At 36.9% G+C, this 27,704-nt stretch overlaps 1 protein-coding gene across 1 annotated transcript in view; it reads right to left on the reverse strand.

The window, feature by feature from the left end:
- The window catches only part of LOC117413265 (clathrin interactor 1-like), a 23,252-nt gene extending 4,046 nt beyond the window's left edge, over positions 1-19,206 (reverse strand). Inside the window, exons 1-10 of the mRNA XM_034022190.3 lie at positions 18,978-19,206; positions 10,266-10,370; positions 9,856-9,952; positions 7,653-7,761; positions 6,590-6,754; positions 3,276-3,456; positions 2,639-2,864; positions 2,091-2,181; positions 1,349-1,426; positions 148-422 (exon numbers count right to left, since the gene is read on the reverse strand). Coding sequence (XP_033878081.3) covers positions 148-422; positions 1,349-1,426; positions 2,091-2,181; positions 2,639-2,864; positions 3,276-3,456; positions 6,590-6,754; positions 7,653-7,761; positions 9,856-9,952; positions 10,266-10,370; positions 18,978-19,018 — 1,368 coding nt within the window. The 5' untranslated portion in view covers positions 19,019-19,206. The remainder of the gene's footprint in view (positions 1-147; positions 423-1,348; positions 1,427-2,090; positions 2,182-2,638; positions 2,865-3,275; positions 3,457-6,589; positions 6,755-7,652; positions 7,762-9,855; positions 9,953-10,265; positions 10,371-18,977) is intronic.
- Positions 19,207-27,704: the final 8,498 nt, after the last annotated feature.

Below are 27,704 nucleotides of genomic sequence, written 5' to 3' on the forward strand. Positions count from 1 at the left end.
AATAATAATAATAATAATAATAATAATAATAATAATACTCACACAACTATTGCAAATTGAGCTAAAGGGTTGACCTGAGAAGACCATGGGCATCATGTCTTATTCCTTCTGCTCAATTTAGCAACATATGTAAAAAGGTTCTCGTACCTGTGATCTTGACATGGGCAAGTTTGTGGTCATGCCCACAGTGCTTGTACTGGAAATAGCAAAGTTCATGCTTTGGGAGGAGGCCATGGTTGCTTGAGTCGAACCTAACAGGTCAAACAAGTCGGTGGACGGGGTAGCAGGGATGTGGGCTGGAGCAGGCTGAATGCTAGCAAACAGGTCAGCACCTGATGACGCCACAGGAGGAGCAGCAGCAGTGTGGCCTGGACCAAAAGCATTCCACTCTCCAAACTCGCCATTGCCACTTGTTACTGTACCTGGAAGAAGAAAGTTAGGGACTTTAAAGTGTTTGAAAAAAGGACAAGATGACGTGAACCAGAACTAACATGAGCTGACTTGTGTCCGTCCTGATTATCATCTGCAGGTAGCAACTCCATCTGGACAGCTTTCCTGCCTAATGAATATTTCATTAGATTTTCAAAAGGTAGCAATGAAAATAAATGAAGATAAAAATGTTTCTCAGAAGAGTCAAAAACAAAAGAAAAACCTCCCTGATTTTGTTGTTGGAGAAGTTCAAATGGTACAATTAAAACCGAAGTGCTCCGTTGTGCAGGAATTGTTTTGTTTGTTTTGTTTTTTTGTGGCCAAAACATATTTGAAGCCATACACTATCAAATATATGGCATCTTGTCATGTCACAAAACACCATACAAATATATATATTTTAAATTTTAATTTAGAACTTATACTGAAAAGAGTCCCCTTTGGCAAATGTTACCAAAGATGATTAATCACTTCTGAAGCACAAGAGTCCCATTAGAAATAATTTTCAAACTTGATTAATCATTTTGCAACACTTTCAGTCCCGTGTGAAATAACTATCAATCCAGATTAATCACATTAGAATAGACATACAAATGTAAATGTTTTAGTTTACACAAACGAACAAAATACCTCCACAAGGGTAATGATTTGACACATACAGGTTTAAGCTTGGATTTTTATGTTGGCGTTATTGAGTGTGTTTATGTGCGGAGTTTGACAGTTCACCATACTTTTATTCCTAATGAATTTATCCCTTGGCCAAACCGTTACTATCAGCAAGTAATTCAAGAATGGATTTCAAGATTATAATATCTAAATGCAAAATGTATACCCAAGGAGGGAAGCATATTTAATCAAAACAAATTAGGAGATGGTCAGCCAAAGGTCTGAATAGTATTATTAATTATTTACAACATACCAGGTCCTGAAGGCAAGCTTGCTGAAGCAGCTGGTGAAGAAAAGTCTGCAAATCCCCCAAAAAGATCAGCACTTCCACCTAGAAATACATGCAGATAATACAACACAATGACTACGTGTCTCTTCATTTCTTAACTTCCAGCCACATGTAAAATTGCCTATATTCTTGTTTCCTTTTTGGTTCCAAATATAAATAAATATGCGAACATAACTGGTCTGTGGAACATGAAAAAACAAAAAAAAGTAGAAAATCACTAAATGCGACCTTTTAGACCTTATGATAATCCAACATAATGAAAACGCAGGGATTGAAAAGTGTGTTCTATAAAGTACAGCTGATATTGGACGTAGCCCAGCTGTTTAGCCTGCAGTGCCCAGGAATCAGCAAGGTGGGATAGCAACATCTGTGCAGCACTTCAGCACCACAAGGGATAACTTGTCTTATTGCTGCAAGACATTCAGCCCCATCTGCTGCACTTAGCTATGCTGTTTAAATGTATCCCCAATCCCCCCCCCCCCCCCAAGTCCAAGTTTATTTAAAAATACAGACCACCACAAGTCAGCCCATACTAACATGCAAAACAATTGAGAGCTTTCAATATCTAAAAATTGATAATTCCCCATGAAGTATTTGGATTACAGGTTGCTTATAGTAACACCATTGCTATTTTGCAATAGCATTGCTTCTGTGAGAAGGACTGCTGCATTGTGTTTGATAAGACGGATCTCTGTAGAAATGTTACCTGCTGGTGCTGCATGACTAGATCCCACTCCAGAGTCTACCATAAACAGGTCTTCCAGGCCACTATTTGAGGATGTAATACCAGCTTGAGCCTAAGAAAAACAAGACAAAAGTAAATGGATAGCGTGAGCTTTGTGTGTCAGAAAACAGATTTCAAGTCAGATTGACAGCAGATTTCAAGTCAAAGTAGTCAGTGCTGTATAGCAGTCACAAGGGGGCAGCAGAGGACAATGTATGGACTAGAAAAACAAAGCACCACTAACACTCCATCAGGCTCTTTCTTCCTAGACAATTGTTTAATATATTGAATAAATATGTATTTACATATATCCTTTATTTATATACAGACATTATTTATTATCAGGACCTGTACTTCTACAGTGGACTTACGATTAGAAACACATAAATAACTAAATATCTTTTTTGCCAAAAAATTGAGTTCTTAATCACAGACTATGATCATGTTTAGCTTGGCTATTTAAAATAAAATGGCTGATCTTAAAATATCTAAGTGAAGGTGTCTGGCTACCCCTTTACGTATTCCCTTACCTTGACTGCAGGCTGCCCCACAAGGTCAGGCTTGCTGTTGCCCCCGGTGTAGTGTGCGGCTGCTCCAAGGTCCACTGTTTTGCTGGGAACGCCACGTTTCCGGGATGTGGTGGTTTCTGTGGCCTGTGTGATATGAACGCTTTTGGTTGTTACGGTCTCTTCCTCATCTTTAAATTCGGACTTTCCAGGTCTGCCATTTCTGGATGCTCGCTCTTCTTCATTGTCACTGTTAGCAGCAAACATAATACAAGGTTGAACTTAAAATGATTTGTTCCGTTTCTGATTTTACTCTGTAGCGAAGGCATGCCTATTTCTACAATGATGCGACTGAGCTGGAAATAGAAAGAGTTTAGAATCTTTCATGGGAGACATACCTCAATACTTCTATTACAACTTCAAGGCATGGCTGGTTGAAAACAATCTGCACACAAAAAGTAAACCTATCTTAATTATGTTACAGTATATTTATCATGCCGGGATACTCGTCACACAGTCTGTGCTTAAATTTAGAATATGATAATATAGTTAAAATTACTTTAGGGATACATGCTTAACTTAAACCAGATTTTTATAATCGAGAAAAAAGTAATCCTACAGCTGCAGCAGTATATACAGACCAGCAAACATAGCCCTTTACCTGAGCCTCTCGGGCGAGTCCTCTCTCTCTTTGTTACGGAACTTGTTGATCGTTTCATCAATTGTACTTCCAATCTTGTCACCAATCTCTCCTAGCTTTTCACTGAACGGGAAGCCGCCCTTGTTGTTATCCCATTCCTCGTCCCATTTTGATTTGGGCTCAGAGTCATACCTGTCACCACCTTTAAGGTTGATTAAAAAAAAATACAAGAAATACAAAAGAAATTAGGTTCAAGAGACATCACTCTTATCAGAACTGTTAGCTCAGTAGTTTTGAGGCAGGCTAAAAGCTCCTGAAGTCTTGCTGACTCGAGGCACGACACAGCAGATGATGGACTTCATTAAAAAGGCACAGGTGCAGATAAAGAGTGGTTTTGTTATGACAACTGCACACACTTAATGCACATCACTTTGTCTCCACTTCAGCAATATTTACCAAGACAACCTTGTGGAGCAGAATAACAGAACTACAAAAGACATTAAACACCTGGCGCATGCAAGTTAAATGAAATGGCTTTTGCCAGCTTTGTAATGGTCAGCCGTGCCCCAATATGCCATTCCTGCTGCAACTGCCAGCACAATCTGGAAGCTATTCTAGAGGAAGAGGATAAAACACACCAAGACTATAAATAATACAGACACTGCAGGGAAACTGAAAAATACCAAGTAAGGTTTAGTTCATGGCACTAATCTTCATCTTACCCCAAGCGCATATAAAACAGAAATAAGCAGACATGCTTTTGAGTACAGAGTTGCTGAGGTAACTAGCAAACTCAGTAACAAAGGGTCAGCTAGTGTTTGTGTCAAATGTCTACACTTAAATAGATGTAGAACAAAATAGTTGGAAGGATATTTGTGATTCAACATCCTCATCAATTCTATAATTAAATTAAAGGCTTATAGAATGTTAATAGTTTGACAACTTTGCTAATGCAGCGGATTGTTTTATTGAATTTCCCCTACATAGAAATAACTAAGGTCATGAAGTCATGCTGTGGTCTTTGTTTGAGTTTACCACAAGGACACAATCCGACAGCTACATTTTGTGAATGGCAGTTTTTTTTTTTTTTTTACTGCAATCAAGTAAGCTGCAGTGCATTTCAATTTTAATTTCCTAAATGTTATGTGTTCTGCTTTCACCTTAAAATTGTCAGTTTGAGAAATAAACTTTGTTTTCCCTGCAACAGCTGACCCTGCTTTAATACAAAACTCACACTACATGCTGTTTTTCTTTATGGTAACGTTTTAACATTACCACACCCGCTTCTTTGGCTGAAGAGATATTATCAGCTCATCATCTAACTAGGGAATCTGCTGCGCAATTAAGTCATCCTCTTAAGTCAAACTCTTGAAGGTAAACAATGTAAGCGAATCTATTTATTTACCTGGGATATTCACGGCTGCTAAAGATGCAACAGACTAAATAAATCTGTTTGTGTTGATTCAAACTTTATTTAGGCACGCTACGATTTGCCTGGCGAAAGACAAAGTTGGTTTATTGGTGTTCAGAAAGAAAACTTTTTCCAGCTTGATACGGTAGCCTTTTCACTTTCTTTTGTGTTTAATTATTCTTAAAGATGTACAGCTTCTATACCTGAACCCCCAATATGATAATCCCCATGGGTGCATATTTTTACTATATAACAAAAGGAATACTTTTTTTTTGGTGCATACATATAGCTATTATGTAATATGTATAACTTCTGTAACATAATACGAAAAAAAATTGACAATGAGAATACCAGAAAGTAATCTTTATTTTTTTTTAATAAAAGTATGAGGCGCAAATATAATTTTAGGTGGTGTATCGTGCCGGTCGCCAGCTTATTTCGAAAATCCTGATTAAAATCAAGAATGATATACCTGCTTCAATATTAATTTGGTTTACTTACCAAATTAGCCAAAGGGAAATAAAGGAAGTAAATGAACCAATTCCAAGATAAACATAATGCAATGGCCACATAACTAAAGACTGGCCTGCTCAATATGTACAGCACCAAAACTTCTGCAATGAGAACTCCTCTTTCCATGGATGTAGGAGACAGCGAGACAGTACTGTATTAACTGTGCAGATGTTGTAGCACAGCATGTTAAAAGGGTTAGCCCCACACGCACAGAAAATCTAAAGAACTAGAATCAAAAGATCAGTCATCTGGATAGTGAAATCAGCAGGGAAAGAAAAAAAAATTAAGGAACAATATGCAAGAAAACATCACAACCAGCTGTCTTTCGATTTTACTGGTGCTGAAATAGGAGGCAAAGTCAGTTCAGCATCAGATTGTCTTTCATAAATATATAACCTTGGCAAGTTACTCCAGACATCTGAATAAAAAGACTGATTCAAACTTTCTTAAAACAAATGATGTAGATCTCAGTGCTCAAACTGATAATTAAATACTGTACTGAACTAACTTATGTTTAGCTTGTTTTCTGCTCACATAACACAATGTTAGATTCCCTCATTTCATTTGGATAAAATGATCATACAGGCAAAGCTTTCTTATATCTACTACACAAAACACCAACTAGACTCGTGAGGTCTTCCATGAATCAGATATACAGGCTTTATAATAAGGGTTAATTGAGTATGAAATGAGGGTATTCTCATATTGGTTTTATTTAACTTCTTGTGCACAGTAAACAAGCAGTCCATGAGAACTGGCACGAGGATAGGAATGAGAACACTGTAGAAAGAGCAGACAGAGTGACCTGGGTATGTGTCTCAGGTTGACTTCAGCAGAGGACAAGCAAAAACAAAGAGGGGACATGCTGCAAGCGTACGTGATTTACAAAGCTAAAAACCTCTTAAAATATATTCTAAAAATAGGAAGATATTTACTGTTTCACACTTCTTAAAAATGTATTCTTTCTTATATTCAGTAATTGAATGCACCAACAATGTAATGCAACATTTAGTTTGAAATAAGGTTAACTAGGCATTGCATTTCAGTTAAACACAGCAATGGTTTACATGCTTTCACTTGGAAATGGCCCATTCCATGTTGCGTGTGTTACTGTTTGGAGCACACCCACCTGCATTGTTATGAAGGCTGAAAACTTGGCGCAACACATTTTTAAAAAGTTATATAGCCAAAAGCTTCCAAAATGAAAATATTCTTGATTACAATTTTCACAAACTCATAAAAAGGGGTGATTTCCTGAGTCATTAAAGTTGCATAACTTGGAATGGGCCAAATCGTACCTCACTGCAGCACAGTTTTACAGCACGACAGTCTGAAATGCCTAGATAAAATCACCAGTGCTCCACATGCTTCATCTCCCCAATTTCCTTGTCCCACAGACCACAGTACTCACTGTATCTGAACCCTCCGAGAGTGTCTGAGGACACCCCGATGTATTTGTCCTTGTTTTTCTTTGCCTTCTTCCTCTCTTCTCGTAAACGGTCATCGTCCTGTACGAAATCCACCATCTCCTTCACTTTCTGCCGGACATTGATCCCCTGGTCCTTCCCATTCTCATCTGGAAAAATAAACATCTGAAATTGCAGTCCGGAATCATCACCTTTTCAGGACACATGATAGGGCCCTTGCACAGATTTCAGCTCTTTCAGGATCTTTAGGGCTTACATACTATTAGTCGGTGAGGGGCCCTTAGACTTTATCCCATGTAAGAAAACTGAATTATACGAAAACTGTCAAAACTGTTCTGGAGCTGTGGTGTAGATGCATTAAACAAAGTGACTAGCCTAGAAAGCAGTGCAGGAATGTTGATTGTATGAAATGGGAAAATATTGTCAGCCCCTGGCTCCAAACGTGTTTAAATTGTACTCCCATAGGACACTCAAAGAAATCAGAAAAATATAGTTATGATGTTTTTGGTATTGGATTAACATATTAGAGAGCTATCGGTTGAACTTGTGAAGTGACTAATGAATCCGTCTGAAAGTCATGTCACTTGTGTCCCAACAAAGCTTGCATCTTCAGATTGCACATGATTAAATTTATCCAAAACTGATCATTTAAAATAAAATGGTTTTCATCTTGTTACTGTATTACTACAAACACTTTGTACTTCAAACATATCTGTTTGAGCTCAAACCTTTTCTTCCCATGTAATTAAAGCAATTCCTTTATGGGTGACCTCAGGGGACCAGTCACAGGGGTAGTTTTTTAAATATATAAAACCCAAATGCTCACATTGAGCTCGTTCCATTTTCCACATCCGATCTGCGAGCTCTTGTCTTCACTAATTAATACTCTAGGGTCCACATCTTAGATTCCACGCACTTCACACAGCCGACAACAGTCACTTTCTAATTAGAGCAGGGAAGTCTATCTTCAGAAAGCAGTTCAGGTGAGTGACAACTCAAACGGCTGCTTTAATTTCCTCATAAGTCACCCACCCCTTTAATGCTTACCTACAAAATGATAATTTTCTATAGAGCGCAGATCATAGATGTGTTCTCTGGTGCTCGTCACAACTCTCTCTGACCCATTTCTTATGAGGTATGCCAGCAGGAGCAAAGCCTAGGAAAGAAATCATTTGTGAGAGTCAGAAAACAAACACTCCCTACAATCCTAATGCTTGTTTTTTTCTGCATAAATAAAGGGCTGCAAATGCTAACAATTCTACAGGCAGACACTTCCATGCCCAATCAAAATTGACAGCTGCATCATTAGCTTACCAGCTGAATATAATTATACAACTATATCCCCCGATATAATAAGTTCTCTAACAAACAAAATAAACATTCTGAATTCTGCACGGCCGCTGCTTGAGACTTGAGATTTGAATGAATATCTGATCCAATTACTTTTGGGGTAGCAGACCACTGAAAGCTTTTTATGTTCATAGTGTGTTTCAATACGTTTGGGTTTGTTTAAAGTAAGCCCCAAAGCTGCAACACTTCTTAAAATCAGCCATAGCTACAGAATCTGTAATGTCAACAGCATGGCAAACTGATGGAACAGCCAACCAATACACCAGCAGATGGACCCCATGGCATAAGAACATACTGTATTCACACAAGGTAAAATACATACTGTAATTGCATAGGTAACTAACATGTAAAATTGATCAAGTATCCATTCAAGATAATTACTTTCCTTAAGATATTCCCTGGTTATTACTGAATGACTATGTTAATAAAGTAAGTCAATATATGTTGACAAAAATAATTCACTCCAATGCCTGCAGCGAAGTTAATTAACACGCAAAAACAACTTTTACTCCAGTTTAAATTACTCAATTCTTTCAAAAATGGTCTTTTTTGAAAAGAATGCCAAAATACATTTAAAAAAAAAATAATTTAAAAGCAAACCAGATAGAATATATTGTTAAGAAGTTTGTTCTTCATGGAAAGACAAACTTTGAATGTGTCTGAAGCGTTTATGAAAACAGGATGTAGCTTGCTTCTACAAATCAATAATCTGAAGAGTAAAACTTTAGTGGTTAACAACAGTGTCACTAAGATGAACCACTTGCATCATATGCTGACATGGCAAAACATATTGAGTATAAAATAAAATATAGGGTTCAAAAGAAAAGCAGCAGCTGTACTGAACATGGATTTCTATTCCTACACTTAAATAACTTTGGATTCTCATTTGGGTAAAGAAACATTAAAAAAGCCACATTATCTTTTAACTGCAGAAAGTTGTGGAAAAGCATTATGGGAAACAAACCTTGACTGGCGACACGCAAGAGACCCAGCCCCCACTGAACCACATATCACTCACAAACTCTCAACAGCATACAAGAAAACACATCTATGATTATCTTAATCTTACCTCTCAGAATGTGTTTATACAGACGGCTTTCAAAAAGATAAATAATTGATATTTTTTTGTTTTTATGTATAAATCTGAACGATTAACAAATAAAGAGTTGATCGCAGATTTTTTTTACATTTTAATTGTGCATTAAAAGTACATTCTGGGTAGAGAGAAATGCGTGCTGCTATTTAGGAAAGTGCTGATTCGTGCGTGCGCTGCCTCTTAGGAAGTGGTAGGACACTGTGGTTTGACGCTCGTATAAAAAGGGGTTAAAGATGTGTAAAAATCATAGTTATCTTGTTTTGTACAAGGATTGCTGATAGTGTGCTATATATATATATATATATATATATATGGAACTGGAATGTTTATCTATGTCAATTTAAACAACTGTCAAACATGTCTGCAAAGTTACTTGTGTGCATTGTAACCAAGCTGTTTTTACACCAGAGTTATCAGGTCCCTAAATCTGTTTTAATAGGGTAATAGGACAGAAAGATAACATGTGTTACATTTACTAAAATAAATACAATAATAAATGGTTTTAAAAAAAACAAATTTCCACTGAGCTTATTTTTTTTGGACAGCCGCTATAAGATTGTTACTTTTATTAAAAAAGTGCACGGATTAACCTACCGGTTAATCAAATAATGCTCATAAATTAAATTATCAAAATTTTTTATTGAGCGGCAGCCCTAATAATTAATTATATATACATATATAAAAGGAGTGCAAATTATCTATTTTGAAGACTTGCCCCCATAACTTCAATAAGCTTTTGTTACTAATTTCTTGTATATGAATTGCAGATGCAGCTACTGTATCAGTAAAGGCCTTATATCAAACCTTATAAACTCTTCTCCAGTTCTTTTTGTTGTCCTTTAACATGCGGGTCCATAGCATGTTCATGACCTCTGGAAATTGTTCATACATGAATGTAGATCTAGAAATCAATCAAAATACGGGGACATTAACACAAGTTGTATTGTGTTTTAACACATATTTTACTTAATATAGTAAACAATTCTTTACTAATATGAGTAACTAATTAAAATCTGGATTTATTGGAAATGTAATCTAGGAATGCCACCAAAGCACTCCAATTACAGTCTACATAAATAATTATTGTTCCAGAATAAACGATCATCACCAAAGAAAATACCTAGCATGAACTTACCTGGTCCGAAGGTTTTATACCAGCATACAAAGAGACTGAGTTTGCCGCTTCTTTTTAGTTTATTAGAAATACCACTTACTTTGCGATCTCCCCCATGAGTTGCCCTGAAGGTCCCCAAGGATCATCGTTAGTAGCTTCTCGCACCTGTGACTCGATTTCTGAATAATTCATCACCACGTTGGTGCTGGGAAAAGAAGCAAACCATACATTTCATATTAACATCAAAACACACCACCCCATGAAACCTTAATTACCATACACTGCATGCTTTAATGAGATATCTCCACAGGGCATTAGGAAATTGTATGGCTTACTCCAAGGATCATTCACAACACATTTAAGTTGTCTTTAAGAAGTTGTTACTCTTGGATTACCCTTGCATGCTTAACTGGTGGCCTGCATATAATTGCTTTATAGTACTGTATAAAACACTGGCATCTGCACTGCCTTCAACTGTAACCATCTTTAGGCCTACTGATTTTCCATTTTTGGGAATAGCAAATTCTGTTTTTCAAAAACGGCCAATTACGTTTTTCCTCCCCACTTTTTATCAACGTATTAAGAATTAAACATGGCATTTGAACATAAATATAATGTTGATATTTAAAATAAGTAAATTAATAAATATTACCACAATTATATTTATACTTCTAAATAATGCTGAAAGATTGTGCTTCACCGATTTATTCAATTATACGACAAGTTAAAAATGGCAAAGTTCAAGAGCAGCCCTATCCATAGAGGCAGAATCGCCAGACGCCTGGTTCGCCCACCCTGCAGAGCATGTGAGCGCGAGCGGAGTGTGGAGTGGAGTGGGTAAAGTGCCTGAGCGGAGGGTGAGCATGAAAAGCCTCTTTGCAAAGGAAAAATATTTGACACTGTACATATAAGATATGATCCATAAATGATGCAGCTTTTGCAATGTCCGACAATATTGTTCAATCTATGAAATCACCCTGTATAATTAAAAACTTAACAAAATAATCAGTAATATACAATTTGCTCAGTAAGAGTTTTATTACAACAGCGAAAGCCATTGTGTGCTTGTATATGAACCATGTTAATTGGAAATTTCACAAAGCTTATACAATTAAAAAAATCTTTAACCACATGGTATGTGCAAAAGGGTCAGTGTATGTTAGGATCCTGAGCTGAAATACAACCCCATCTGCTTGGGGTTAAATTACTTTTTCAGATAGCTGAAATGGTGTCGTGTTTGGCTTGGGGTTGTCTTGCGAATGATCCCATAGAGGTGCAGAAGATTCACTTTACCCAAAGCGTTTTCATCACTTCATGTAAAAGTGAGATATAATTATTCTCCAGGGAAATAATAAATAAATAAATAAATAAATAAATAAATAGATACTTTCAAAACCCTGTTATTGCTGTAATAAATATTTTGCAGACCTTTTTGTGAAAGTCAGTTATAATAGTTATCAAATGTATTTGACAGAAATTAATGTTTTAATAATCAGTTTTACACACACAAACACACACACAGCAGATGCTGGTTGTTAGCAAACCCTGATAAAGACAACTTCTGGTTATTAACATTTTCCCAGGAACCAATTCCGTCCCATAGACTTTAATGTTAATGGAATTCTGATATTAGCAACTGCACGCCGCTTATTAACAACTTTATTACTAGTTGCCATTGCTACAGAGCGCACTTGATTTAAGCACATACGTCATGCAGCTTCTATAACACACTGCCTTTGCAGCTGCGTATTTCTAGCAGATTGAGGCAGAATTGCAACTTTGAAACTGGCTATGAAGCTGCACGCAAAATTGAGATGGATTTACAGCGGGAGGCGGTACAATAGTAAAAAAGCACGTTGTATTTTAAAATTGTGTTCTTTAGAACTGATTGTAAGTACAACACATTTTTTATGTTTGCTTTACTCAATTATAAAGGACAACTGTAGTACATCGTTGTGTAGTACTATTTAAGCCTACTCCCTTTTTTTGTTTTACACATGTGTGAAGTAAAGAGTTTTATATTTTGGTATTTCGTGTTCCTCATGTTCATTTTTTAACAATAACATTTAAAACATGTATTAAATACAGTTCAAAATGTAACCGGCCCAGTCGGGCCTATGGTGCGTTATAACTACAGGCCAAACTGATGTCTACCAGGTCATGGTTAATGTCGAACCCCAACATGGAGACATGGTTGTCTGAACTCATGAAAAGTTAATTTATTAACAAATTAAAACGTTAGCTTGGCTTTCAACCAGGAAGGTTAAGACAGTTTTAAAAATAGGTGGCAATGTAGATTTCTTCTTCCTTTCCCATGTTTTACTCAGCCTTTATTCTGCACCCTACCCACAATTCTTGTGACAATTCCAATGAATATTTTCTGTACTGTAGTTTACTCAAGTCTTTATTCTACTGACAATTCAGCCTTTCTTTATATTGCACATGAGGGTCAGAACTACAGTACTGTATGTAAATCTCCAGTGTGTAGGCAAACAAGTTGTTCTGCTACTGTACAGTAGTGCCAAATTGTGCCACTGTACAGTTCTCAAATAAAACAGCAGGGCTCACATGAATTTTCTGAACTCGCATGCAATGTTGTGCTCAATATTTCAAACTATAGCAGATTTTTAACAATAACACATAATAAAAATGACTGGAGCATCAGAATTATTCTTACATGTATGGTATATTGGCGTGAGCATTTTAATCTTAAAAGCTGCACTGTTACCACCCAGAAGAGCAGGGCGCGACTCAACCACAAACCCCTCACTGCATGAGTCGAGTGTTTTCTGTACAGCAAAGTTTATATTTATTCCCACTTCCTGCGCAGCAGCAAGAGGTTTATTAATTATTTAATCAGTGACAGTTGCCCACTTTTGACCAGCTGTACTGTAAATGCACCAGGAGAAATGTCTTGTCCAGAACCAACGCACTTTCTTTAAAGGCAAAAAATTCAGAAACGGTAATGAACTTTGTTTTTTATCCAAAAACAAAACAAAAGCTGATTTGAAATAATAATTCCATTATCAAAATAAAACACTGTACAGTTGATAAAACATTAGCCAAAGTCCTATCACGGTCAACCAATACTACAGCAACACTTACAGTACCATTAATGGACATGACCACCCTCACTACAGTAAAAGTAGTACAACACACACCTCCTACAGTACACACATCCCAGAGGAAAATTAACCTAAAAAGAATGTCAGATTAAAGCACCAGTGGTGTATCACTGCAAATACAATGCAGGCCTATTTTTTGTGAAAACACATCATGATTGTTTAATCTGCTTGTAGAATAAACCAGGGCATTGCGAAACACTGACGTAAACATGCTGTAACCTACATTTGCAAAATAATTTTGCAATAATATAGTGTATTTTAAATCGTGATTAAAAGGAGAGCAAAACTAAATCAATTCACAAAATATGAATTATTCTGGTTATTCTTATTCTAAAAGATTTGTTTTTCTATTCATTATGCATTGAAAAAACAAAACACAAAAAAAGTGTCCGGTAATGCATCTGCAACTGCAAATGCAACTGGATCTGTACCATACGATTAAATAACAGTGTACCTGCCATATAGTTATAAGAAAAAAGAGAGTACAAAGTCACGACACAAAGAAAGCTGTTTCAAAATAGGAATGCTAAGGCATCCAAAACACAATGATGACTTGTGAAACAGCTTTCAAATAATATGCATACAGGTTTTCTTGGTCCTATTAATAGGTACTGTACACAGATGGTCTTCTGGCTTAAATGGCTGTTGCACATCGTAGACATTGTTCAGCCAATTACAAAGCAAGGGTCAAGTGTCTTTAATCAACTAACTAGGTAAAATAATCCTTGCAGCTTTACTTGATATACTTATTTTATACTACAGTATGTTTATTAAATTATTATTCTTGGCCAGTCGTATTCTAGTGTCTTATAAAAGGGTCCCCAAACACAGATACTTCTGAGACTGGCCTTTACTCTGGTACATATTTGTTCCTAACACTGCTGTATCCACCATGGAGTTCATTCATTCTTTTATTCTGAGGGAATCTCCATCTCTCCCATGGTTTAACACACTCCTTTGGCCAAAAGAAATCACAATGCAGGCAGAATCCATGCCGCCGTGAGGCACTGTAGTTCTATCTCTTGAATGTTATGCATTCAAAGGTTTTTGGATCTCCGTCAGGTCTTAATCCAATGAATAAAAAGTAGAACAGCCTTGTAATAAAGTTACTTTACTCTTTGCAACAGTCAGCCAAAGATAACATCCTGCTATCCACTGGCGAGTTATAGCAATGCAGGGGAGGAAATGAGAAAGCTATTTCCTGGTTCATAATGAACTGCTCCCTCAGTTGTTAATATCAAAATAGAGATAGCAACCATTCATTTATAAATCAACCCAGAGCACAACGTTCTGTAGAAAATCAATATTTATACACATTATGGAACAGCTTTGAAGCAGGACAATAGAATAACACAAGTGTTACATTAACAGTTAGTGCTGTACTGAGGCTGTTCCACCAAGGGCCTACTGTATATAGAGCAGTATCCGGAAGACTATCCAAGCTATTACATGACAGAATGCCAATTCTACTGGACAGTTAATATTAAAAGCTCTCCAGTTACTGTACAAGTTTAAACAAAATACACTAACCTGGATGGGGGCAAACTGGTTCATTTAAACATTTCAGAACAGGGTTGGAACGAATAGCTGGACAAGAAGGGCCAACCACTGCGACAGAGGCACTCATTTGACCCAAGGAGTAAAAAACCAGGGATCATTCATCTCAAACAGAACTTACCTCCTGTCTGGACCAGGGCTCTCCAGAACTTTTTCCCAATGAGGGTCCAGGACTCTCAACTAAAAAAAAACTGAAGGTCCCAGAGGAGATTGTGGGTCTCCCATTGAAAATATAATTCTCTTAATTCAATTGGCAATAAGAAACAAAGACTAAAACCCCTCAACCTAACCTACCAGCGTACCTATCTGTCAACCAAATTATTGGGAGGTAATTCTATATAATAAATACAATATTCTGTGTTTGGAGAAAGTCAGGATGGTTTATATTGCTATCGCAAGGCAATCAATAGGGAATACAATATTATCGCTTCTTTATAAATATATAGCATGTGCATGCAAGCCTTTTGTTAGTAGGCCTATCTTCCATCTGCAGCGTTGGAAAATATGTTCAGTTTCTGTGTTTTTTTGCTTCACAGCCATATTGTTTCTGGTCAATAAAGGAAATAAAATTAAAATAAAAACCACAATTATTCTTAAGTCAAAGTTTTTGTACATTAGTTCAAAGTAACATTACAGTTAAAAAGTAAGGTTGTAGTTAATGCATAACATTAGCATTAAAGTATGGACAGTATTTATTGAAAGTACTCTTCAAGGAAACAACACATTTTACTCACATAATCACCCAAACCTTATCTGGACTGCTGCCTACATCTCTTTGTATGGAAATATGTAAAATGCCTACAACTGACTCCACCTGGATTGAAAATGGATGTTTGAGTTCCCAAGGGCCAGTACGCTGTTGCATTGTGGAGAGAACACTGGCTGCTAAGTTGTGAAAGCAGCAAGTGAAAGAAACCACACCCATCTCTAGACAACTATTAATATGCTTATATCAAGGGTCAACATTTAAGAACTTGAGTTCTGTAAAAGACCACTCTGAATGCCAAGCTAAGAACGCTCAGTGCTGTCGACAGCCTCTTGTTATTGCACCTGATAAACCTTAAATCCTCCATGATTTTTCATTAACATGTTTGTACATAAATACAGACAATCCAGATTCTGATTCTGTGCTGAAAGAATATTCTAATATAGTGCAAAAAATACTGTATTTTAAATAGTGGACAACAAAAGTAACATGTCTGATGATAACATCCAAATGCCAAATACACGGCTGGTTACTACAATAAATACAACTGAAAAAAAAAAAACTTTTACATTAGATTTACAAAAGATTTCAATGCCATGTTCCAAAAGAAATGACGGCTGTATTAACTGGGGTTAAACAGTTACCAGTCTGAGTTTCATAGTTCAAAAGAAAAAGAATACAATTCAATTGTAAATGTGTTAGGGTAGCAATGTTGTAACTTCCTCAGAAGGCGGCGATACTATCTGGTACAGCAAGTCCCTTTGTTTCCAGCAGATCACTCACTTTGCCACTGGGAGTAAAGACCCAAGTTTTGGGTCTTCTTTTAAATGAAAACCAATCAGATCGTGTTGTTACTGTTGACAAGGTCTTTAAGAAAGACAGACCTTATTTTTAAAAAAAAATAAAAAATACATTAAAGTGTATTCCTGCTGTGTGATTTGGATAGTGAGAAAGAGGAAGTGCAGCAGGTGTTTGTTTTTTAAACCATTTCCGGTCTACCATATAGCACTATTGTGCAGAACTGCCCTAGAACTGAGCTTTGCAAAATTCTATGCAGCATATAGGAAGAGAGGATTATTTTGATCAATCTGTCTGTTCGTCAAGTCCCTTGATTCAGTCATTTTAGCATCAAGTAGCATGAAACCAATTCAATGGGCTCCTACAGGTGCTCTGTTACAACAAAAGGTAATACATTACATCAGAAAGCAAACAAATGCTGTTTTTGTACTAAAGACTGATAAACATTGGGGGGGGGAAAAAGACAAAGAACAACTTCTCAAGGTGCGCCACTTAACTGTTAAGGCCTAGGTCATCATATACACTACGGTGAAACACTTTTCAAAAGCAAGCTGTGTGATCTGCACCTCCTTAAAACAAAACCTTTATTATTGCCCAGCCTAATGTAACCCAAGAGCCGCCTTTCTGAGTATTAATCTTGATTGTCCAATCAGCAGCACTGTTAAACCGGGAAAACAGGATTCTTTTTAAAATCTGGATTTCAATTTCAGGAGAGAATTATAGCTCCCCATTAGCAGTTTAAACAGAACGTTGACATGTAGAAACAATTATGGAAGTTGTGAAATTCAAATCAGACATAAATGTAAGCCATCAGGATCAGTTTAAACATAAAAACATTGCTTATTGCTCAATGGCATCTTCTATGGAACTGAATAACTATCCAGATACAATGCTGTTCAGGGCAGGAACGTTTAAAAGGATATCGTACTACTGGCAAGTCACAGACCGCTGTGAATAAGGATACAGCCATCACCACACAAATCTAGGCTTGTCATTTATCTGATATCAATGACTTATCAGTGTAGAAAACATACTATTTTGACCAAATGGCCCAATAGCACTGGCCATCCAATAGGCCTAGTTGGTAATATACTTTCTGGGCAAACAGTGATAATACTCCATTCTTAGAACCAAGGCCAAGGTCACAAATCATTATTGAAAGTCTATTCAACATTAATTAATCAGAATACATGGCAAGCTGGGGTTTGGATTACAAAACCCATCAGAAGGAGTTGTCAGTTCTTTAACAAAGCCCTCCTATAAGCTTGGGAGCAGTGGCACAGTACCTCACAACACTGAAAAGAGAAACCTAGGAGAGAACAGAATAATGTGTTTCTGCAGCCATTCCAATCATCCGCTCTGTGTCTTGTGAAGAGGACGGATTTCCTTGAGAATTAACAGGAACAAAGTTTGTATTTAACTGAATATTTGTGCAAAACGTTATCTAAATCAGATCATTGGTTGTAATCCTACACTGAAAAAGGCAAATAAATAAATAAATAAATAAATAAATAAATAGATAAATAGATGGGGGGGCTATATAAAACAAAAACAAAAAATGCTGCTGATTTGTCTATAGTAAACTGAACTGACATTTTAGTTGTTTTTTAAATTTTAATTAATATCAAGAATGAAGTTTTAATAGTCGACACTTTGTAGCTACAACATTGTTTGTTTGTTTATTTTTTAATTGTGCAACAATGCAGACGCTTTGAAACAACCAATACTGGTAATGAAAATGTCAGTGTGCCAAACATCTTTGAACTGGGTTTCATATTGTTGGAACGTTTTAAATCCTTTACCAAATAGATTACAATACCACAAATTGATTACATTAGCTTTTTGCAATACAGACTTCAGTGCCGTGTTATCGTATTTTTAAAACAGAATGTATTTATTTTCTGACTGTAACGGCATGTGACTTGTTAGTTTCCCCCTAGCATTCTCAAGGTTTAGTATTCTTGTAACAAGTACATACATAATGAAAGTTATGTTAATTATATATTTCATTCTTATCAGTTCATGTTAAACGAAGTATAGATGTTGGGGCACGTTAACAACATCGGAAGTGTAATTTAACAGATAATAAAACACTGCCAGTAATCACATAGACACGCCTCCACATTTAATGCCAACTGAACTTGGGAAGTCAAAATATACATATTACAGATACTTATTACATTTTGGGCAATATTTCACTGCTACACGACATTATTAACGAAACGCCACTTTAAGGCCTGACGTTACAAAATCTGTGTGATTTATAATGGAAAGTGCTTTTTTTCAGTCGTTTCGTTTACAGACAGAACAGGGGGTATTTATTTATTCATAGTGTTTAGAATAGATCCAGCAGTTTTAAAACAGAAAGGGCGAATACAAAGGTTAATATATTATGAGAGTGTTTACTGTTGTTCTTCGAATAGGGGTGCAAATATGAATACATTCAAGTTACAGCATTTCCGTGCTTTCCTCTGAAAGTCTATCGGGGTAGCCATGATGGACCAGTGTCAGCTGAGTCTACGGGGTGACGTCAGCGCCTGGTTACGTGTCTCTCTTGAACAGGTAGAACCAGGGGCCTGACGATAACAAGAATACACTTCGGCTTTGAAATTTCAAGAATACTCACGCTTTATCCACCAGCTCCCTCACTTTCCACATATTCAACATCTCGTCTCTCTAAAAAGGGCTTCCCTCCTCAATAACCCGCCGTCTAGTCCGTCAAAACCAGCCGATGGCCTTGGATTTCTCGCACCAACACCGTATCCCCAACTCCCCTGAAACTCTCCGGCTCACACAGAGGCAGTAGGGCCGGTCAGGTTACTACGGATACGTCCTCGAAACGTCATAGACGTTAAGGGGCGGGGGGATGCGTATCGAGGTGCACTACAATACTACTGCGCATACTGGGAATTGTAGTTTTATATGCACAAAAACAAGTCGAGAGGGAAGTAGCTTAGTTAAAATAATAACATTCAGCAGATACTGTTCAGTTCTAACTAAAGTGCCCTGTAAATACATGTCCACTAGCTAGCTAGATGCCTATTACTGAATTTTTAAAATGTATTTATTTATTTATTTTTATGCTGACTATGGCAGTATTTACAGTAAGCGCTGGAGGGAAAGGTGTTGACGATATATCATCACCCGCATGTAAAGTGTACTTCTCTTCAGTACGTTATGTTTTACTCCAGAAAGAACATAACAAGCTTCCAGCAGATGATCAACATATTTTCAGTAATTCCAAATACATATTCAGTATATCAAAGTTGAATGATTTGTAAAATAGTATGGTGTTGGCCTTTGTTATTATAACTTCCCTACAGCCCATCCCCCATTAACTAAAGTGTTTCCTATTAAGTGTATGAAGGGAATGGCTTTGTGTGTTTCCTGGCTCTCTTTCCTCCGGTTTCAGAGCAGCCACATGGTCTTCTTGTAAACTCCCTTTGTATAATTAGCCTCATGAAAATATTCCACCACTGCTGCTGGTTTTATCTGAGTTGAAATAACCTCCTTGCTATGCACCTAACCTGTTCTACCTGCACTGTGACAGCATTCCAGTTTAACACACCCGTCCAAAAAAACATTTCACTGTGCCTGTGTGTTCCTTTAGAATATCCACTCTTTCTCTAACCACTGTGACCAGGGTTTAAAATACATGTTAGACATGGCTTTCATATGTACCAGAGCTGATTTATGTTCATTTCTGTGTTGCTGGTTTGGGATAAGCATCATTTTCAATAACTTGAAAATGCTTTGCAGATTCATAACTTTTTTTTTATTCTTCTTGTTTGGTTCCAGACATATGCCAAATTAGAAGAAGGAAAATGGATAACATAATTCTATAATTGAAGATTAACAACATTGCTTGAATACATTAAGATGCCAAAATGCCCCAAATGAAGGTCCTGGTGCTGTTTTGCAGTCTTCCTTTTCTTTACAAATTCCACCACATAATGTACAAGGAGGAGTTCTCTTTTCTGCGTCAGGCAGTGCATTTACTATTGAAAGAAAAAGGTTAGGCTTATTCCAGACAACATGTTTTGGCTTGTATATCATTGTTCAACAGAATGTAAGTTAGCTTTGAACACTATGAAACCAACAGACATCACTGAGGAATGATTGTGTCAATCCTAGTTAACAAATACAGAGAGCCTATGTTTAGAATCACACAAAGAAGCTACATTTCAAACATTTTATTGAGGAGAGACACAGAACTGTATGTAGAGTGTGTACAGGCAACCGCTTAACAGCACTATAACTACAGAGTAAAGCACCACGCTCGCTCCAGAAAACACAGTTTTAACAGCACTATAACTACAGAGTAAAGCACCATGCTCGCTCCAGAAAACACAGTTTTAACAGCACTATAACTACAGAGTAAAGAACCACGCTCACTCCAGAAAACACAGTTTTTGTTCACATGCCAGGGGTATTATGGTCACACTTTATTTTAAGGGGCAGTTTTTTTATTCTATGAACTGGCTTAGTTTCATATAAACAACTGGTATTCATTTTGTGTGTCTCTCTCTCTCTCTCTCTCTCTCTCTCTCTCTCTCTCTCTCTCTCTCTTTCTCTCTCTCTCTCTCTCTCTCTCTCTATATATATATATATATATTTATAAACTAATAAAGGCATCATCAAATAAAATCTGGTCTTATTCCCCATACATTACTAAATTCAAACCTTTACAAGTACCTTTAAACAAGTTTAACCCCATTTCAGTGATATGATAAACTTGGAGTTGATAATGCACAATATTTGTTAGTGTTAGTTAGCTAGTTGCTAAAAATTGAGTTCTTCCAGTAAAATGTGAGTGGTCTTACCATTGAAACAGTAAATCAGAATACCTGACCAGTGTTCAGTGAAAGAGGTAACAGCTGTTAGAGTGGCACTTCATGTGAAAGTGAGAAAGTGTAAGAATAATCCTACAATGCCAGTGGTAAAATTATTGCTCAGTTCTCCTATTTGTCACGTAAACTCTTTTAATAGAGTCTTTAGAAAAGTAATAATGAGTTACTGTAAGAACTACAAATAATTTCCTAAAATGTGCATGGATAAACCCAACCTTAACCCAAGTTGTACTGAGCTTGGCCGTAACCACTACAACACCAATACAAGAGCAATGTGGACAAGCTCAGCACCTGCCAGAGGATCCAGAAGCGAGAAGATTGACTGTGTTTCGAAATGACTGTAGAGAGCAGACACTGACAAGACACACCCTTCACCCAAAGCATGCAGGCCATCAATAAGTCAGGTGCTTCTCCAACTGGCTTAGCTGACAGCAGCAAGCTTTCAGCTGCCTTGCATTATATTCTTCAACACTTTCATTGTGAAAACTATACACACAGACATCTTATATATATATAGAATGTGGGGTGGAAGGAGATGCCAGTCCTGTCTTTGGTTAAGTCATGGAATCCACCTGTTTGTTCTTATGAAGTAGTGTTTACATGTACATACAGTGGATGCTGATCTTTTTCATGATACTGCTCTAATGTTGTATGTACAGCCTTGGCGACGGTTACAAATATATTTGTTGATTATTATGTATTTTATCAGCAGGCTCTAGTAATGAAAACATGAGACCAAAGTGGAGGAGGCCTATTGAAGTAATAAAAAAGTAATGCTAATTGCATTCATTACAATTCTAACCTTAAAAAAATAAACTGGGGAAATCTACAGGGTGCTTACAAAGAAACTCCACTACTTGTAACTTATTTTTGGAGAATATATTTACCGCAATGAAGCTTAGCAGATGGAGGTACCAAACAATGGGTCACAACATGATATGGACCATAAGGCTCCCGTCATCAAGATAGCATTAAAGCACTATGCGGCATTTCCGCAGGGACGCACAACACTGCTTCACGGACGGCTTTCTTCGTTTCGTTTCTGGTGGTTTTTTTCCACAGCAAACTGGTTCATAACAGTCAGTGTTTATTTATGTTTTTTTATCCCGCATTTTAAACTACATTAAGAAAGACACATTCAAAAAATGCACTGAAATATATCATAAATCCCTATGACTGTGCAGTTCATTTCTGCTAAGTTTCACTTCAGTTACCGCACAATCAACAAAAAGAAAGAAAATAAACCCAAAGATGTTATCATAGTGTGTTTGAACTTGTTCACGCTTTTTGAGCAAAAGTAATGCGACGTGCTGTCTCCAGCGATTGAGCTGACGCCACCAAAGTCGTGTCAATGGGTGCCTTAATGGCCTTTAGAAGCCTGTGATTAACACCATCTCTATCAGGAGGCACAGCAGCAAATAAACAGGTCTCTGAGAGCGAGAGAAAAACTGCATTTTTATTCTATAAATCCTCCGTGGCAGCAGATTCCTGGCTCGCATCAAAATATGTCCATAATAGCACAGTTTGTCATGGCGAATAAATCACACACATTTCAAAAGGAAGTGGAGCCATCAGCGTTGGAAGTCAAGACAAGCAGGTGCATGTCAGCTTCGACTCCTAGCCAACAACGCTTCATAGAAAATATGAGACTGATTTTTGGTAACGTTCAGATGTGGGCTCATATCAACTTGATGTGTCTTTCTCCGGAGAGCAGACAAAAACAAGCAAAAAAAAAATTGTGAGGGAAAATACAATGTGACAAGAGACAGCACTTAAAGTCACCAAATGTGCTTCACCCACGGGAGCCAACTCAATTACAGTTGCACATCCGATGAAACAACCCATGGATAAAGAGATTGCTGAAAGGGGGGGAGCCATTTGGTAATCAGATCCTTCAAAAACGATTTCGCTTTTTGCCTCTGAGTAATGGCAGTGATTGACATGCACTTCTCTACAAAACTGTTCCAGCTTTCAAAGAAGTATTCAGAAGTGCTGAGACCACGAGAGGGTTTTTAAGTAGTAAACGCTGTCTTTCAAATACACTTAGTCGACAGCCTGCTCAACGCTGTCAATAAAAGTCGGACTAAGCTATGCACTTTTCAGTCAGAAGCCTGGGTATTTTTCAGGTGAGAGACTTGCTTGCAGTTTGCATTGTCTGTTTCGCTTTAAGAAGACGTTATCCCTTCTAAGATATGCACGCTTTCACAAGCATACCAGAGGCAAAAGCATTCAACCTCATAAAAACAACCAGACTATGTTTTTTCACTCTGAACAATTTCATGACATAACTTTTTTATTTATTTTTTTTATTTAAAAATGTTGTTGCATTCTGTCCAGCACACTGTACGTTTATACAGCGGTAGACCAGAGGTGTACTCTTTATTGTTTACAATAAGATGGTCTTAAACTATTTAGATTTTAATCATCATATTGACTGTTACATTTTTTCCACCCAATTTGAAATGCCCAATAGAAATGTTGCTTCACCACTACAGCCCATTTACTAATCAGCAGTACTGAGGATTAACAGACTCTGTTCTATCGGTTCAGCCAATCAGTTATTTTCACCTGACATGGATTTGTTGGAAGCCTGACCAGTAGTTATCTCTGAAACTTGGTTAGACAAACTATTCCTGAAAGAAGAAAAAATAAAACTATGCATTTCCACCTCTGCCAAACTGAATTTGTGTGTTCCATCCAACAAGTGGATTGAGCCTCTCAGTGTTCTGGAAGGATGCATGACTCAGTTCAGCTCTGGAGCAAGTTTTTGTTTCCACTTTGTTTTGTATTGTAGTCTGGTCGTGCACACAAACTAATTAGCATAGCCTATCCAAGCTGAAGAGGCTGCGAGTGCTGTTTTGGGTGTACTTGAAAGCAATGCAGATTTTAAATAACTATTAAACCCTCGGTTAAAAAATAAACCTGGACTGGTAGTGAACCCTAAGGACGGGAGCTGGGAAGCATTGCTCTGGAGTGGACCTGCATCTACATGTTGATAAAAGAGTGAATAGTACAAGTGTTTAGTGACATCTGTAGGATTTCTGCATTCATTCTGACTGGCTGTAAGTGCCATACTCCCAATAGTTTAATTAATATTTGATTCTGTTTTTGTAAGCTGTTTTCAGGGCCGTATGCATGGTACTAATAGACTAATAATAAAGGAAATAACTAATACACACTGTGGAGTGGTTAGGCTGGTTCCCTGGCCTTGTTATAGTAGAAGACAAGCACAAGGTAATGAACCTGGAGATATTCCTTCAGTGACGACTTTCTGTGCTCTGTTCCCCTGCATCACACAAACATCCTTTGTGTTTTCCCCCAGTCTTGATTTATGGACGCAATGGGAATACTGTGGAATGAGTGTCACAAATGTTTCACCTGATGAGGCTACTGTGATTAAAGTTTCTTTCAGGGAATTTTACTATTGCTCATAAACTACTCAGAACGACTGCAAAAAAACCTGAAAAGACACAATAAAATGGTATTTGAAACTATGTTGCTCATTCCTAAAGAATCAATTTCTCAAGAGCACGTATGTCAGTGGCAGGCATTTTGTATTCAGTGATCTGGAATGCAGAAGGGGCAGGGCAGTGTTTTAGTTGAGTGGAAACCTGACAGCTTGAATTTTAAAAGAAGCTGCACAAATAAATTGAAATTTGTGGAGGAACTGCAATTCCATGCACCATACTAGAGGGACTCAATTTGAAAGACTGAAACTAGGAAGACCCCATGGTACTCAATTCTGGCCCTCGAGCTCCACACCAGTCCAGGTTTTTACTCCAAGCAGGTTCTAAAACAGTTCACTGAACCTGCTAAGAGGCAATTAACTAATTAAGGATCTGATTCAGTTTTTTTTGTAAACATACAGCTAACTGAAGGAAGGATTGAACAGTCATATAAAGAAACAAGAATCAATGTTCAACTACTGTAAGATTGTGATTTTTTGAGCCCCATTATGCTTAGAGTCTCACAGCTGTCATTTTATGACAGAGCTCAGGCCATTAATGGACCACAATGCCTTCAAACACGGTGTTATTGGCTCTCCAACTAATTCATTTTAACCTCCCACACAGAGCTACTCACAGACACTTTCAAATGAATCCCATTTCAGATCCTGCATGCATTAAATTCAAACAAAGGCAAATAGCCCACAATTTGCATGTGCTTAGGGAGCACCCGGTGGTAGCTAATTACTGGATCGCAGAGCCCCCTGTTTCCCTGCAGGTCAAAGGTGAGTCCCCATGCCTCTTCATGGACCTCTCCTACACTATACAAATATGTTGCTCCCTGGTCTGACATACAGTACAGACTGTATACCGGTAACTGTAATGTTAACTATCAAGAAGATATAATATATATATATATATAAATATATATATATATATATATATATATATATATATATATATATATATATATATATATATATATATATAAGAACTCTTAAATGAATATACATAGCTATTTAAATATATCTACATCACAATTTTAAATGGGACAAACTATGTACTTGCGTAAATACTGAATATAATGTAAAATGTATTCAGATTTCCAGTGATAAAACAAGCTTAGTAATTTATATTAAGAACAAATTGGTCTCATTAATAAATAAACGCTTTAGTCTGGCTGTGACACAAACGCAGCATTTATTGTGTGGTTTCTGGTAGACCAACCATATGTGTGAAAATGTATTGGTTTAAAAGCTTGTCCTAACTGTAAGGGATTAGAAACACAGGTTGAATTGTGGTCAGGTTAAACAGGAGTTTAATACCAGTTTAACCTGACTCAGTCAGCAGGTCAGTTCAGGTGAGGCTTCATGTGGGGAGAGGATCCTCCTGTGTCCTCACAAAGCCCTGAAACTGAGAGCTGACTTTTGTTAATCACATGACTAAATCACCTTTAGTCATGTGATTGCTGCTACTTGTCTTGACCATCGACTCTCCTGCCACTCTGGATGCTTAACATTTGCGGTCCCAGTCACATTTCTTTGTTCATCCCCAAAGAATTATGTTTAAATGTACAAATAAACCAAACGGTAGTGAAGTTAAAAAAAATAAAATAAATGGGCATTGACTTCAAAGCGTATTTATTGTCAGAATCCCGGCCACAAAGAATGTGGCTGAGTTTCCAGGTTTTTGCTTTGATGCACGAGATGGTGGAAATGTCCCTAAGAAAATAACATTCAAACCAACTGAAACATCATTACAATAACAGATAAAGTCTTATCAAACTGAAAGAAAGCAACACAATTCACATCTCCTTTGTACCCCTCAAGCACTGTGTGACTCTGTATATGTAAAATAAAAGCTGAACAGTGTCACGTTAGCAGTTCAAAGCATTAATGCTTAACACAGTGGCCATTATCGCTATTATTAACAGAAACAATTACGTTTTTGAAATGTGTTTTTTTTAGGTTATATTTTGGACTAGATGTTATGCCTCCTTTCCACTGGGCATTAAAAACGTAACAGGAATGTTATTGCAACATATTGAACTGTACATACCTGGTTTGATTGGAATCACTGTACAGCACTGGGCATCATTACAAATAAAAAAAGAGAAATGCAATGGCTTATTTATGCGTTTGAAGACTCAATATCATGCTTACTTCATTCATTATACTACTAGAATTGTATTATAACTTTATTAGCTAGCATCAGTGAAGGCTGTGAAACTGTTTGGCTATACAGTAATTATTATTGTAAATGTCATCATGACGCTTTCAGCATTACCTTTCAGAAAAGAGCAAAAATGATCACAGTAGATCTGCAGAATCAAACAATACAAACCAGAAAGGGTGCTTAAAATGCATTACATACTACTGTTCAAAAACACTCACAGAGTTAAACTGCTATGGCCCTTTTAAATTTATAATTCAACCAGAAGAGTATTTTCAACTTTCATCTTCCACTCTGGCAGAACTTCATTGTTCCCTTCAAGTGATTCCTATTAAACCACACTGCGCACGGTATTACTGCAGCCTCTAAACAGAGACGAGTGTTGAAACCGATTAGGATTTCAGTAGGGGGAGCTGTAAGTCTGTGTAAGCATTGAAGTCTTTTTACAATCATTCTCATCATACACTATTACTTGGACAATAAAATACTTCTCTGCTTCTAGTGATATTCTTTTTAACTTCTAAATTGTACTGGTATTATTATTATTATTATTATTATTATTATTATTATTATTATTATTATTATTATTATTATTATTATTGGTAGTTATTTCAGAATAATTATAATTATTACGGTGGTTCTTCCTCGAATCAGAATGGCTGAGTAACTGAAGACGGCTATTTAAATAAACACAGCACCCAAAAGAAAGTTTGTTTAAACATTAATTAAACAGTTGAATTACTTTTGTCACGTTCTGCATCTGCTTAGCAATGTACGTAACAGTGCGATTGTCCCAGACATTATGACATTGGATAGATAAAATAAAAGTTTTCAATGCTGTAGTGTTGGCTATGTACAGAAGCGTCCTAGTGCCAATGAAAAAAA

This window comes from Acipenser ruthenus, chromosome 23, assembly GCF_902713425.1.
Source record: "Acipenser ruthenus chromosome 23, fAciRut3.2 maternal haplotype, whole genome shotgun sequence".
Classification (NCBI taxonomy): Eukaryota; Metazoa; Chordata; class Actinopteri; order Acipenseriformes; family Acipenseridae; genus Acipenser; species Acipenser ruthenus.